The 13,828-nt window shown below is 48.2% G+C and overlaps 1 protein-coding gene and 2 non-coding genes across 4 annotated transcripts in view; 2 read left to right on the plus strand and 1 right to left on the minus strand.

Annotated features, from left to right (window-relative positions):
* The first annotated feature begins 953 nt into the window (after nt 1–953).
* Nucleotides 954–1,091, plus strand: LOC114810941. The gene has a single exon (XR_003758630.1). It is a non-coding gene; the product is annotated as a small nucleolar RNA SNORA7 (small nucleolar RNA).
* Nucleotides 1,092–6,742: 5,651 nt separating this feature from the next.
* LOC114810922 lies at nt 6,743–6,880 on the minus strand. Its single transcript, XR_003758611.1, has one exon. It is a non-coding gene; the product is annotated as a small nucleolar RNA SNORA7 (small nucleolar RNA).
* A 5,629-nt stretch (nt 6,881–12,509) lies between these two features.
* Nucleotides 12,510–13,828, plus strand: part of AMPD3 (adenosine monophosphate deaminase 3) — a 108,785-nt gene continuing 107,466 nt past the window's right edge. Inside the window, exon 1 of one of the 2 annotated variants that reach the window (XM_029059742.2) lies at nt 12,510–13,058. Coding sequence is in view for 1 of the 2 variants with exons in the window: in XM_029059741.2 (XP_028915574.1) it covers nt 13,722–13,743 (22 nt within the window). In the remaining variant the exon portion in view is untranslated. Of the gene's footprint in view, nt 13,059–13,515; nt 13,744–13,828 lie in introns of those variants that run through there. The other variant, XM_029059741.2, reaches the window with a different exon arrangement.

Raw genomic sequence — 13,828 nt, forward strand, 5'->3', positions numbered from 1 at the left:
GGGATTAGAACGCTTGTTCTCTGACTCCTAAACCCGTGCTCTTTCCACTAAGCCATGCTGCGTCTCACTAGTACCACAGCTATCATTATTATTATTATTATTATTATTATTATCACACATAATTATATCCAAGGGCATGGAAAACAAAGTTAAAGGTTTTACTACTGCATAAAATGAGGTTATTGCCTACACCTGAAATACTATGTGCAGAACTGGTCTATATAATCCAAAGGCAACATCTTTAACCATTAGAATAAAGGTCAAGGAGAAAATCATCACATGGTTCCATCAAGCATCCTGTTGCTATGATGACCAGAGACCAGAGGGTTGGAGGGATCATTGGTCTGAATCTGACCAGCCCTATCCTCATTATCACCAATGCTATTTATGGAGCACCTACTGTATACTTTCGGGGGATGAGAAGAAGAAGAAGAAGATGTGATCCCTGCCCTCAAGAAGTTTATAATCTAACGGGGAAGATGAAACATAAATTGATGAAAATATGCACCTGATCCACAGTAATAACACTGCTCATATTCCCGTACCTATCAGAGAGTTATTCACTCAGAGACACAGAAGCTCCTGGTGGGTGTCTGAGGGCCGTCAACACTAGATAGTCCTGCCTGGTATCTGTCACCACACTTTCGCGTTGCTGGAAATCCACACCTCACAGCTTTTTCAGAGCCACGATCAGTATTTGATGTCATCGTAATCATCTGAGTAGCTGCCTCACAGATTCAACCCGTTCCATCTTTCTCTTGGCACAGTATGGGGTGTGAAACATGGGACTGGATTTTCCTTCCTCCTGTCACCCTGTCAACACAGGGGCCCTCGTGAGAAAAAGAGATACCCAGAAGCTGTGTTCCCAGTTTGTCATAAGGGAATTTGGTGGCTTTATGGCCTTGCCTGCGTTTCTTGGGAGGGAAGGACTTAAAGTTGTCCACCTCCACTCACCCCTCACAGGGTTGCACCTGGAGAGTTTCCAGAACTCTACCAGTCTCTACTACTGAAGGGAGAGTCAGGTAGAGGCCTACCCACTCCATTCCTAGCTTGGGCAGTAGCTAGTGAGTGGAAGGCAAGCTACTACAAGCCAAAACTCCCCTGTGCTGGGCAGCGGTGGCATGAGAGAGAGTCGAGGGTGGACACTCAAGTTTACTGCACAGAAGTAGGCAAAGGTAAATCACTTCCGGATTTGTTTCCAAGAAAACTCTCTGGATCCACTACCAGAACGATTACAGATGGAAGTGGCGAGTTCTGGGAGAGATGTGTCCATGGCGTTGCTTTGGGTCGGACAACGGCATAAGGCAAGATAAGACAAGACTTCCACTCAGGACACTTTCTGGGTCTGTCTACCCTGTGAAATTAACTAGATTATATCTATGAAGAGAGACCCAAAGGCTTTTTTATCTGGGGGGTGGGGGGGAGGGAAATGTGTGGAGAGTGTGAGTGATGGTTTAATTTATTCTTTTCTTGACTCTAGCATTGAGAGAGCCCCGGCCATTTTGTCCCAACAGGATTAACGGACAACAATTTCTCACACCTAACTTCTCAGAGCCAGAATAATAGGTGTGGCAGATTTGTAAAAATTTGAATGTACTCCTGGAGAATGAACACCACTTCAAATTTAGAATCTAAATATTGTACAATCATCCCTGAAGTCCCTGCCCTAAGAATTTTGCTCTCAAAAAGACTTTCAAATCCAATTCTCATTAACAACTGTCCATTCTAGACCCTTCCAGAGAGATATCTCCATTTGCTTTCGCAGAATGATACTTCACATATTTATTGTGCACTTAATGTGTGCAGACTGCTCTACTAAGCGCTTGGGAGAGTACAGTGTAACTAACACATTCTCTCCCCACAATCAGCTTATAGTCTAGAAGGGAAGAGAGACATTAATATACATAAATTACAGAAATGTAATTAGAGAAATGTACATAAGTACTTCCCCTTTCGGGGTTGTACCTGGAGAGTTTCCAGTCCTCTACCAGTCTCGACTATGGAAGGGAGAGTCAAGCAGAGGCATAGCGAAGAAGCAGCGTGGCTCAGTGGAAAGAGCACGGGCTGTGGACTCAGAGGTCATGGGTTCAAATCCCAGCTCCGCCGCTTGTCAGCTGTGTGACTTTGGGCAAGTCACTTAACTTCTTTGGGTCTCAGTTCCCTCAAATGTAAAATGGGGATTAAGACTGTGAGCCCCACGTGGGACAACCTAATGACTTTGTATCCTCCCCAACATTTAGAACAGTGCTGTGCACATAGTAAGCGCTTAACAAACGCCATCATTATTATTAATGTCCATTCCATTCCTAGCTTGGGCAGAGGCTAGTGAGTGGAAGGCAATCTGCTGCAAGCCTGCTGCAAAACTCACCCAAGCTGGGCAGCAGCGGCGAGGGAGAGAGTGGTGACACAGGTTTACTGTGCGGAAGGAGGCAATGGTAAACGACTTCCGGATTTTTACCAAGAAAACTCTATGGATCCACTATCAGAACCATTGCAGATGGAGGTGGGGTGTTCTGGGAGAGATGTGTCCATCGTGTCACTATGGGTAGGGCACAACTCAACAGCATAAGACAACAACAACATAAGTACTTCAGTTACTCTAGAAGCAGCATGGCCTAATGGAAAGAATGCCTGGGAGTCAGAGGGTATGGGTTCTAATTCTAGCTCTGCCACATGTCTGCTGGGTGACCTTGGGCAAGTCACTTAATTTCTCTGAGGTGCAGTTTCATTTGTAAAATGCAGATCATTATGCGCCCCATGTGGGACAGGGATTGTGTCTAACCTCATTGCCTTGTATCTACCCCAGTGCTTAGAACAGTGCTTGGCACATAGTAAGAGCTAAACAGATGCCACAATTCTTATTATTATTATTAATGAAAAAAAAGCTTTTTTTTTAGGAAAACCACAGTTATAATGAACGTAAGCATTTTGCTACTTGGAGGAAACAATCATTTTGTTTTGTCTTTAATGGAAATTGTTAAGTGCTTACTTTGCTAAATGCTGGGATAGATACAAGATAATTGAGTTGAACACAATCCCTGTCCCACATGGGGCTCCGTTCAGAATTATGTACTACTAAGGAAACAACATTACCAATAGAAACTATAAAATACAGGTAGTAGACCGCATATTATGAATAATGACTCTTACTTTCTCCTTCACATTTTAATTCCTTTCCTTCTCCCTTTATTGCTGCACACAAAAGCAGTAGGAATTTTACATTATTCCTTTAGAACAGATTTGCAATCTTTTTTTTAAGAAATATAAGCTCCACTTGCTATATTGATACAGCCAGGATGTTGGTTGGTCATCAGAAATCCTGTGCATGGGATAGGATTTTCTGACTAATCAATAGCCACCCTCTATCTAGGCCTCATGGTAGCATGGGGAAGCATAATAGAGACCAAGTTGGGGCAGGGGGAAGTGCTTTGCACACAGCGCTCAATGAATATGACTGAATGACGTTGACTCTGGTATTGGATAAGAGCAACAGGAGTCCTAAATTTGACCAAATTCTGGCCACCTGACCCCCCTCCCCAACACCTGGAAAACAGAAAAAAGGACCACCAAAAGTTTTGCTTTTGCCTGTGATAGCAGACTCTGTGACCTTGGGCAGATCACTTCACTTCCTAATGCCTCAGTTTCCTCATCTGTAAAATGGGGATTCAATAGCTGTTCGCTATCCCCCTAAGACTGTAAAATCTATGTGGGACAAGGAATGAGTCTGCTCTGTATATACTGTATCTCCCCCATCGCTTATTACAGTGCTTGACACATAATAAATAATAATAATAACAACAACAATGCTTTCTACCAATGTAGACTGATTAGCTGATTGTCCTGAGGAAAATATCCTGCTAAATAAGCCATAAAAACAATATGGACATTTTTCTTGTGGTATTTTGCTAGCTTTCTAAAATTGTAGAATTGATCTGACTTCAAACACCAACCTGGAGAATAGCAGCTTCCAGATTGTGAAGTTTTTATTTAGATGCTGCAAAACCTGAATGTAGCAAATTTTGGACTGCTTAATGAGAAGCAATGTGGCCTAGTGGAAAGACCAAGGGCCTGGGAGTCAGGAGACCTGAGTTCAAATTCCGGCTCCACCATGTGTTTGCTGTGTGATCTTGGGCAAGTCGTTTCACTTCTCTCTGCCTCAATTACCTCATCTGTAAAATGTGGATTAAGACTTTGAGCCCCATGTGAGACATGGACTGTGTCCAAACTGATTAGCTTGTATCTATCTCAGTGCTTAGTACAGTACCAGGCACATAGTAAGTGCTTAACAAATACCATTTTTTAAAAATGGTCTTTGAGAGGTCCCTCAGCTCCTCCTGTTCTTACAACTCTATTCTCTTCCTGTGCCTGGTAGACTTTTATAAGATACAATATTTCATCTTTCAGGGTAAGCAAACCTCATGAACTGTAACAACCTTCTTTTACCACGAACCAATAAACAGAATGGAGGAGGATGCTGTACTATGTGTGTCCGTCCAGAAACCTGACTTCAAGGGCTAAAATTAGACCTTGCTCACTTGGCAAAATCCCATCAGACTTTTACTTCTGTGGCTTTTCTGTTCTCTTGTCTTAGAAATGGAGATTCACACTTGTAATCTGGGTACTGTCCTCCACAAGAAAGACAGCTGAAACATTTTAAGAATGCAGTAAACCAAAACCTCAGACGATGATCTACTCGAGCTGAAAACTGGGAGTCTGTTGCTGAGGATAATCCTTGTGAACTACTGCTATTGAGAAAGGAGGTTCTTTTTATGGAATTTGTTAAGCGCTTAGTATGTGCCAGGCACTGTACTTAGCAATGGAATAGATACATGGGGGCGCGCAGTCTTCATCCCCATTTTGCAGATGAGGTAACTGAGGCACAGAGAAATTAAAAGACTTGTCCAATGTCACACTGCAGATGAGTGGTGGAGCTGGGATTAGAATCCAGGTCCTCTGACTCCCAGGACCTTGCTCTTTCCACTAGACCATACTGCTTCCTTTCAGCATCTAGTTCAGCGAATACCATTAATGATGGACACCTCTTAAGATTAATCTTTGATGATGATGATGATGGAATTTGCCAAGCACTATTCTAAGCCCTGGGGTAGATAGAATGTAATCAGTTGTTCTACTTGGAGCTCACAGATTTAATCCCCATTTTGCAGATGAGGTAACTGAGGCACAGAGAAGTGAAGTGACTTCTAGGTCACACAGTTGACAAGCAGCAGATCTGGGATTAGAACCCATGACCTCTGACTCCCAAACCCATGCTCTTGCCACTAAGCCACACTGCTTCTCTGGGCATGTGCACTCTTGGACCTTTTCCAACTTGGAACCTCCTTCTCTCCCGACAAATCTGATGGCTCTCGAGCTTCCCTCTTTGGCCCAAGCTGGTCCTGGATCAAGCTAGCTAACCCACTGCTGGCCTTCCCTACTGAGTCTTGTTTTTCTTTCTTCCACTAGGACCTCTTGCTCACACCCTCCCTTCTATCCCCCTTCACATCCCAAAGACCACTGCTCTCCCCAGCGTCAATGTAGAGTGGCCTAGTGGTTAGAGTACAGGCCTGGAATTCAAAAGAGTTTGGGTTCTAATCCTGGCTCCACCACTTGTCTGCTGTGTGGCCTTAGGCCAGTTCACTTCTCTGTACCTCAATGACCTCATCTGCAAAATGGCAATTAGGACTGTGAGCTCTTTTTGGGACAGGGACTGTGACCAACGTGTTTAGTGATATCTATCCCAGAGCTTAGAACAGTACCTGGCATATAGTAAGCTCCTAACAAAAGCATTTTTGAAAACACATCCCCTCCAGGAGGTTTTCCCTGATTAATTTCTCAACTCCTTCCCCTATATCCACCCCCTAACATCATTACAGCCCTTCTGCATCATCCAAGAACTTGGGAATTGATATAGACCTACTGAATTTTTGTACTTGTCTTAATACTCTACTGCTTCCTCCTATCCACAATTCATTTTCGCATCTGTCTCCCCAACTAGGCAGTAAGCTCCTTGAGAGCAGGGCTCATGCCTACTAATTCTACTGTACTCTTCCAAATGCTTAGTACAGTGCTCTGCATACTGTAGGCACTCAATAAATACTACTGACTGAAAGGCCAGATGATGTTTTATTGTCCTGGGGAAACAGGAAAGAAGCCAGGAAAACTGGAAATAATATCAATCAATCTGTTGTATTTATTCTGTGCTTTCTGTATGCAGAGCACTGTTCTAAGCACTTGGGAGAGTACAATCTAACAGAGTTGGTAGCAACACTCTCTCCCCACCTCGAGTTTACAGTCTAGAGGGGGAGACAGACATGAATATAAATAAGTGATGGATATGTACAGAAATGCTGTGGAGTTGAGGGAAGGGTGAATAAATGGAGCAAATTCAGGTGCAAGGGTGATGCCGATATCTACAGTTAAACTCAGGTAATCTGTGTCAGCCACCGATTCGAAGAATGCTAATGACTTCTTTTAGCTATATTGATCTTATAAAATTGATCTCTTCATACTACATAAACTTATCTTATGCTGTCGAGTCGTTTCTGACCCATAGCGACTTCATGGACACATCTCTCCCAGAATGTCCTGTTCTCCAACTGCAATCATTTTGGTAGTGTATCCATAGAGTTTTCTTGGTAAAAATACGGAAGTGGTTTACAATCGCCACCTTCCACGCAGTAAACTCCAGTCTCTGCCCTCGACTCTTTCCCACGCCGCCACTGCCCAGGATGGGTGAGTTTTGACTTGTAGCAGATTGTCTTCCACTGGCTAGCCATTGGTCAAGCGAGGAATGGAATGGGTAGGCCTCTGCTTGACTCTCCCTCCCAAAGCCGAGACTAGTAGAGTACTTGAAATTCTCCAGGTGAGACCCTAAGAGGGGACTATATAAACTATTCCTTTGGTATTTCATATATGCTTCTTAAATTCACATTTCTTTCAGTGTCAACTCATTCGTATTACTCCTCTGATGGAATGGACAAATAGTGAAAACTAGTTTGGCCCTTTAGGACTTGTTTGGTAACTTCTGAAGAGTGTGTTGAAATTAGTTAGAACTTTGGGTTTGCCCTAATAATAATAATTCTGTTATTTCTTAAGCTTCAGACTAAGCACTGGGGTAGATACAATATAAACAGAGCAGGCACAGTACCTGTCCACAGCGTTCACAGTCTAGTGGGGAGGAAGAACAGGTATCTTCTCCCCATTTTACAGAGAAGGAACCTGAGTCACTAAGAAGTGAATGACTTGCCCAAGATCACACAGCAGCGTATGTTCATTCATTCGATTGTCTTTATTGAATGCTTACTGTGTGCATAACACTTTATTAAGGGCTTGGAAAGTACCATTCAGCAATAGAAACAATTCCTGCCCACACCGGGCTGACAGTCTAGAATGGGGGAGACAGACATCAAAACAAATAAACAGGTATCAATATAAATAAATAGAATTATAGATATATACACATCAAACAAGCAAGCAGGCATCAATATAAATCAATGTGCAATTCACTTGATTTCCCTATGCCTCCGTTCCCTCATCTGTAAAACGGGGATAAAGACTGAGCCCCATTTGGACATGGACTGTGTTCAACCTGATTTACTCGTAACTACCCCAGAACTTAGTACAGTGCCTGGTACATAGTAAGCACTTAACAAATTATATAATCATCTTCCTGCAGAAACGCTCTGGGCATGTCACTCCCCTTCTTAAACACCTCCAGTGGTTGCCTATCAACCTCCGCTCAAAACAAAAACTCCTCACTCTCGGCTTCAAGGCTCTTCATCACCTTGCCCCTTCCTACCTCTCCTCCCTTCTCTCTTTCTACTGCCCACCCCGCACACTCCGCTCCTCTGCCGCCCACCTCCTCACTGTCCTCCGTTCTCGCCTATCCCGCCATCGACCCCTGGGCCACATCCTCCCGCGGTCCTGGAATGCCTCATCTCCGACAATCTAATTCTCTTCCCCTCTTCAAATCCCTACTTAAAGCTCACCTCCTCCAAGAGGCCTTCCCAGGCTGAGCTCCCCCCTTTTTCCCTCTGCTCCCTCTACCCTACCCTTCACCTCTCCGCAGCAAAATCCTCTTCTCCCCCCTTTCCCTCTCCTCCTCCCCCTCTCCCGTCCCACCCCCTCAGCACTGCACTCATCCGCTCAACTGTATATATCTTCATCACCCTATTTATTTTGTTTAATGAGATGTACATCACCCTGATTCTATTTATTTGCCATTGTTTTTATGAGATGTTCTTCCCCTTGACTCTATTTATTGCCATTGTTCTCATCTGCCCGTCTCCCCCAATTAGACTGCAAGCCCGTCAAAGGGCAGGAACTGTCTCTATCTGTTGCCGATTTGTACATTCCAAGCGCTTAGTACAGTGCTCTGCACACAGTAAGCGCTCAATAAATATTATTGAATGAATATAAAAATAGATGAATAAATTCAGGAGGGAAGATGACATTAATTTTGTCAGTGTCAAAGACAGGTCAGAGGTCAAAGAGGACTAAGGCCCAGGAAAGCCCACTGGAGTTGGCTATTAGGAGCTGACAGTATGCTCCTTGTGGAAAGAGACTGTGTCTACTTACTCAGTTTTACTGTACTTTCCCAAGCACTTAGTACATCGCCAAGATCCGCCCTTTCCTCTCCATCCAAATTGCTAACATTAGTACAATCACTCATCCTATCCCGACTGGCGGACTGCATCAGCCTCCTTTCTGCTCTCCCAACTTCTTGTCTCTCCCCGCTTCAATCTGTATACTTCACTCTGCTGCCTGGATTATTTTTCCACAGATACACTCTGGGCATGTAACTCCCCTCCTCAAAAATCTCCAGTGGTTGTCTGTCAACCTTCGTATCAAGCAGAAAGTCCTAACTCTTGGCTTCAAAGCTCCCCATCGTCTTGCCCCCTTCTACCTCACCTCCCTTTTCTTCTCCATCCCAGCCCGCACACTCTGCTCCTCTGCTGCCACTCACCTCCTCACTGGGCCTCCTTCTCGCCTGTCCCGCCGTCGACCCCTGGCCCATGTCCTACCTCTGGCCTGGAACGCCCACCCTCCCTCCTCACATGTGCCAAACTAGCTCACTTCCCCCCTTCAAAGCCCTAATGAAAGCTCATCTACTTCCTCCAGGAGGCCTTCCCAGACTGAGCCCCCCTTTTCCTCTGCTCCTCCTCCCCTCCTCATCGCCCCTCCTCCCTCCCTCTGCTCTACCCCCCTCTCCTCCCCACAGCACTTGGGTATAACTGTACATATTTATTATTCTATTTTATTAATGATGTGTATATATCTACAATATTATTTATTTATTTTGATGCTATTGATGCCTGTCTACTTGTTTTGTTGTCTGTCTCCCCCCTTCTAGAATGTGAGCCTGTTGTTGGGTAGGGATTGTCTCTATTTGTTGCCCAACTGTACTTTCCAAGGGCTTAATACAGTGCTCTGCACACAGTAAGTGCTCAATAAATATGAATGAATGAATGAATGAAGAATACAGTGTTCTCCACACAATAAGCGCTCAATAAATGCCCATGGATTGTCTGATTTATTAATTGAAGAGGCCAAAATACTGAATTGTATTGGGTCAAGAAGATAACTGAGAAGCAGTGTTGCCTAGTGGAGAGGGCATGGGCCTGAGAGGCAGAAGGATCTGGGTTCTAATCCCAACTCCGCCACTTGTCTGCTGTGTGACCTTGGGAAAGTCACGTCACTTCTCTGGGCCTCAGTGATTTCATCTGTAAAATGGGGATTAAGTCCGTGAGCCCCATGTGGGCCATGGATTGTGTCCAACCTGATCATCTTGTATCTACTCCAGTGCTTAGAACTGTGCTTGACACAAAGTAAGCGCTTAACAGATAGCATCAAAAAACCCTCCAAACTGAGAGAAAGGTAGTGAAGGCAGCGGGTGTAAATGACCTGTACCAGGAGTTTGGACTGGAATGGGAGCAGGAATATGGGACAACAGCTGGTTGAAACTTCAGGTCAAGAGAAGACCATTTAAAAGAGAAGCAAAGTGGCTTAATGGAAAGAGCACGGGCTTGGGAGTCAGAGGTCATGAGTTCTAATAATAATGATGGTATTTGTTAAGGGCTTACTATGTTCCAAGCACTGTTCTAAGCGCTGGGTCCCGGCTCCGCCACTTGTCAGCTGTGTGACTTTGGGCAAGTCACTTAACTTCTCTATGCTTCAGTTACCTCATCTGTAAAATGGGGATCAAAACTGAGCCCCATGTGGGACAACCTGACTACCTTGTACCTAGTGCTCAGAACAGTGCTTGGCACATAGTAAGCGCTTAAAAAATATCAATTTTTGAAAAAAGTAGCAATATTCTGCATTACCCCAACTCCCAGTAGGGGAGGCAGGAAAGGAGTAGACTACTCTGTGTGGAGGCAGGGGGTGGGTGGGGGGTAGGGGGGAATGTTAGGGAGCGGAGGTAGAAGTAGACGTGGCTCTGATATGGCAAAGGTTTTTGTCATCAAGGCCTGAGAGGTGAGCTTGATCCTTCAGCCCTTTCAGGCTTGTTTTCCCCTGTACCAGAAGATTCCCCCCATAGCCTCGGCTCAGCTTTCTCTCAGTCACTCTGGCCAAGTTTCTTAGTTTGGTCTCAGCCTCCTCTCTCATTCCCCAGCTGAGAGTTAGTGGAGTCAAGCTGCTTGTCTTAGAGGAATTCTAAAGATGGCCTAGTGGATAGAGCATGGACCTTGGAGTCAGAAGGACCTGGGTTCTATTTCTGATTCCGCCACTTGTCTTCAGTTGTGACCTTGGGCAAGTTGATTCACAGCTCTGTCCCTCAGCTGCTGCAACATGGGGATTAAGACTGTGAACCCCATGTTGGACATGGACTGTGTCCAACCTGATTAGCTTCCCCTAACCCAGCGCTTAGTGCAGTCCCTGACATATAGTAGAGAAGCAGCATGGCTCAGTGAAAATAGCACAGGCTGAGGAGTCAGAGGTCATGGGTTCTAATCCCAGCTCCGCCACTTGTCAGCTGTGTGACTTTGGGCAAGTTACTTAACTTCTTGGTGCCTCAGTTCCCTCATCTGTAAAATGGGGATTAAGACTGGGAGCCTCATGTGGGATAACCTAATTACCTTGTATCTATCTCAGCACTTAGAACAGTTCTTGGCACACAGAAAGTGCTTAACAAATACCAGCATTATTATTATTATTATTATTTAATAGGGAGTTATTATTATCATGATTATAGTAAGTGCTTAACAAATACTTTTAAAAAAAGCCAAGAATCCTCAGGCTGCCATGAGGCACCAAGTCACCTTCAATCCCCATGTCGTTCTCCTAAGTGCTCAGTACCCTGCTCTGCCTACAGTAAGAGCTCAGTAAATACCACTGATGATGTTGATTGATTAATGTTGGCAGTCATGGATAAGTCTGACACATGGATAAGAGTTTGGAGATAACGAGAAGTACCGTGACTTAGTAGAAAGAGCCCAGACTTGGGAGTCAGAGGTCGTGGGTTATAATAATAATAATGATAATAATAATAATAGTGGCATTTGTTAAGCTCTTGCTATGTGCAGAGCACTTTTCTAAGCGCTGGAAGCTCCAGCTCCGCCGATTGTCAGCTGTGTGACTTTGGGTAAATCACTTAACTTCTCTGTCCCTCACTTACCTCACCTGTAAAATGGGGATTAAGACAGTGAGCCCCACGTGGGACCACCTGATGTCCTTGTATCTCCCCCAGTGCTTAGAACGGTGCCTGACACAGAGTCAGCGCTTAACAAATACCGTCGTTATTATACTATACTATACTATAATAATAACGACGGTATTTGTTAAGCGCTGACTCTGTGCCAGGCACTGTACTAGGAGCCAGGGTGGATAGAAGCGAGTCGGCCTGGATTCAGTCCCTGTCCCAGCTGGGGCTCGTGGCCTCAATCCCCATTTTCCAGATGGGGGAACTGAGGCCAGGGAAGTGAAGTGAGTGGGGAAGAAGGAGAGGTTAGAAAATAATAATAATGATAATAATGTTGGTATTTGTTAAGTGCTTACTATGTGCCGAGCACTGTTCTAAGCGCTGGGGGAGATACAGGGTGATCAGGTTGTCCCACGTGAGGCTCACAGTTAATCCCCATTGTACAGATGAGGTAACTGAGGCACAGAGAATAATAATAATAATGTTGGTATCTGTTAAGCGCTTACTATGTGCCGAGCACTGTTCTAAGCGCTGGGGGAGAGACAGGGTCATCGGGTTGTCCCACGTGCGGCTCACCGTTAATCCCCATTTTACAGATGAGGTAACTGAGGCCCAGAGAAGTGAAGTGACTTGCCCACAGTCACAGAGCTGAGAAAATCCTCGTCGGGGGCTGGGGGGTTAGTGGGTTAAGGGCCTCGGCGTTCCGCCAGGCCGGAGGGAAGGAGAGGAACGTGGCGGGCGAGGCCCCGGCAGGCGCTCGGCCCCGGCAGGCGCTCGGCCCACAGGCCGCAGTGGCAGCCTCTGGCCAGCAGAGGGACGGCGGAGTCCGCACGGGACCCGCACCGAACCCGCACCGCCCTCGCCCAGGACCCGCACCAGCCTTGCCCGGGACCTGCACCGAACCCACACCGGCCTCGCCCAGGACCTGCACCGAACCCGCACCGCCCTCGCCCAGGACCCGCCCCAGCCTTGCCCGGGACCTGCACCGAGCCCGCACCGGCCTCGCCCAGGACCCGTACCGAACCCGCACCGGCCTCGCCCAGGACCCACCCCAGCCTTGCCCGGGACCTGAACGGAGCCCGCACCGGCCTCGCCCAGGACCCGCACCGGCCTCGCCCAGGACCCGCCCCAGCCTTGCCCGGGACCTGCACCGAACCCGGACCGCCCTCGCCCAGGACCCGCCCAGGACCCGCACCAGCCTTGCCTAGGACCTGCACCGAATCCTCACCGGCCTCGCCCAGGACCCGCACTGGACCCTCACCGGCCTCGCCCAGGACCTTCCCAGGACCTGCACCGTCCTCGCCCGGGACCTGCCCAGGACCCGCCCAGGACCCTCATCCGCTTTGCCCAAGACCCGTGTCCCGCGGGCACCGGCCCCGCAGAGGATTTCAGTTGGCGGGTCGGTGCGGAGGCTCAGGTAGCGCGGGGCCGGGATGGAGGGAGGGATGGGTGGGCGGGTGGGTGGGTGTGGGTCTCCGGCTGGCTGCTGCCCGCTGGCCGTGCCCTCTGCCCGCCGGTGCCCCCTTCCCAGCCGCGGCTCCTCCTCGTCCAGGGGCGAGGGGCGGGGGCCCCGGGGTCCCCGGGGTCCCCGGGATGGGGTGAGGAGGTGGGCGCCTGTGTGTGTCTGGGGGGGAGGTGGGCAGAGGGGGGCCCGTCCACCGGCGGAGCTGGGCGCAGCTTCTTCCCCGGGCCCAGCGGCCTGTCCCCGACCCCCACCCCCGGCTGAGGACTGGCCGGCGGAGGGGGAGGCCCGAGGGCCGGCAGCGGCCCAGGGTGGCTCCTCCTCCTCCTCCTGGTCGTCGCCGCCCAGGCCCCCGCCCCCTCCTGCCGGTCCCTGGGCCCTCCCGAGCCACCGGCTGGCCACTCCTCCCCGAGGCTTGTCCGGCCCGAGACTGTCCACTCCTCCCCGGGGCTGGCCTTTCCCCGGCTGTCCACTCCTCCCCGGGGCCGTCCATCTCCTGGCTGTCCGTCCGGGGTCTGGCCACTCGTCCCCGGGGCTGTCCATCCCCTGGTTGTCCGCCCCCCGTCTGTCCGTCGCGGGTCTGTGTGTCCTGCGGCCCGTCCTCCGCGGCCAGGCGTCATGGATCCTTGCGGGGATGCGGGTAAGTGGGCGCGGGGGGCCGGGCCGGGGTCGGGGTGTGCGTTGACCTTGGGGTGGGGGTAGACGGGGGGTGAGGGATGGTCCCC

This window comes from Ornithorhynchus anatinus, chromosome 3, assembly GCF_004115215.2.
Source record: "Ornithorhynchus anatinus isolate Pmale09 chromosome 3, mOrnAna1.pri.v4, whole genome shotgun sequence".
Classification (NCBI taxonomy): Eukaryota; Metazoa; Chordata; class Mammalia; order Monotremata; family Ornithorhynchidae; genus Ornithorhynchus; species Ornithorhynchus anatinus.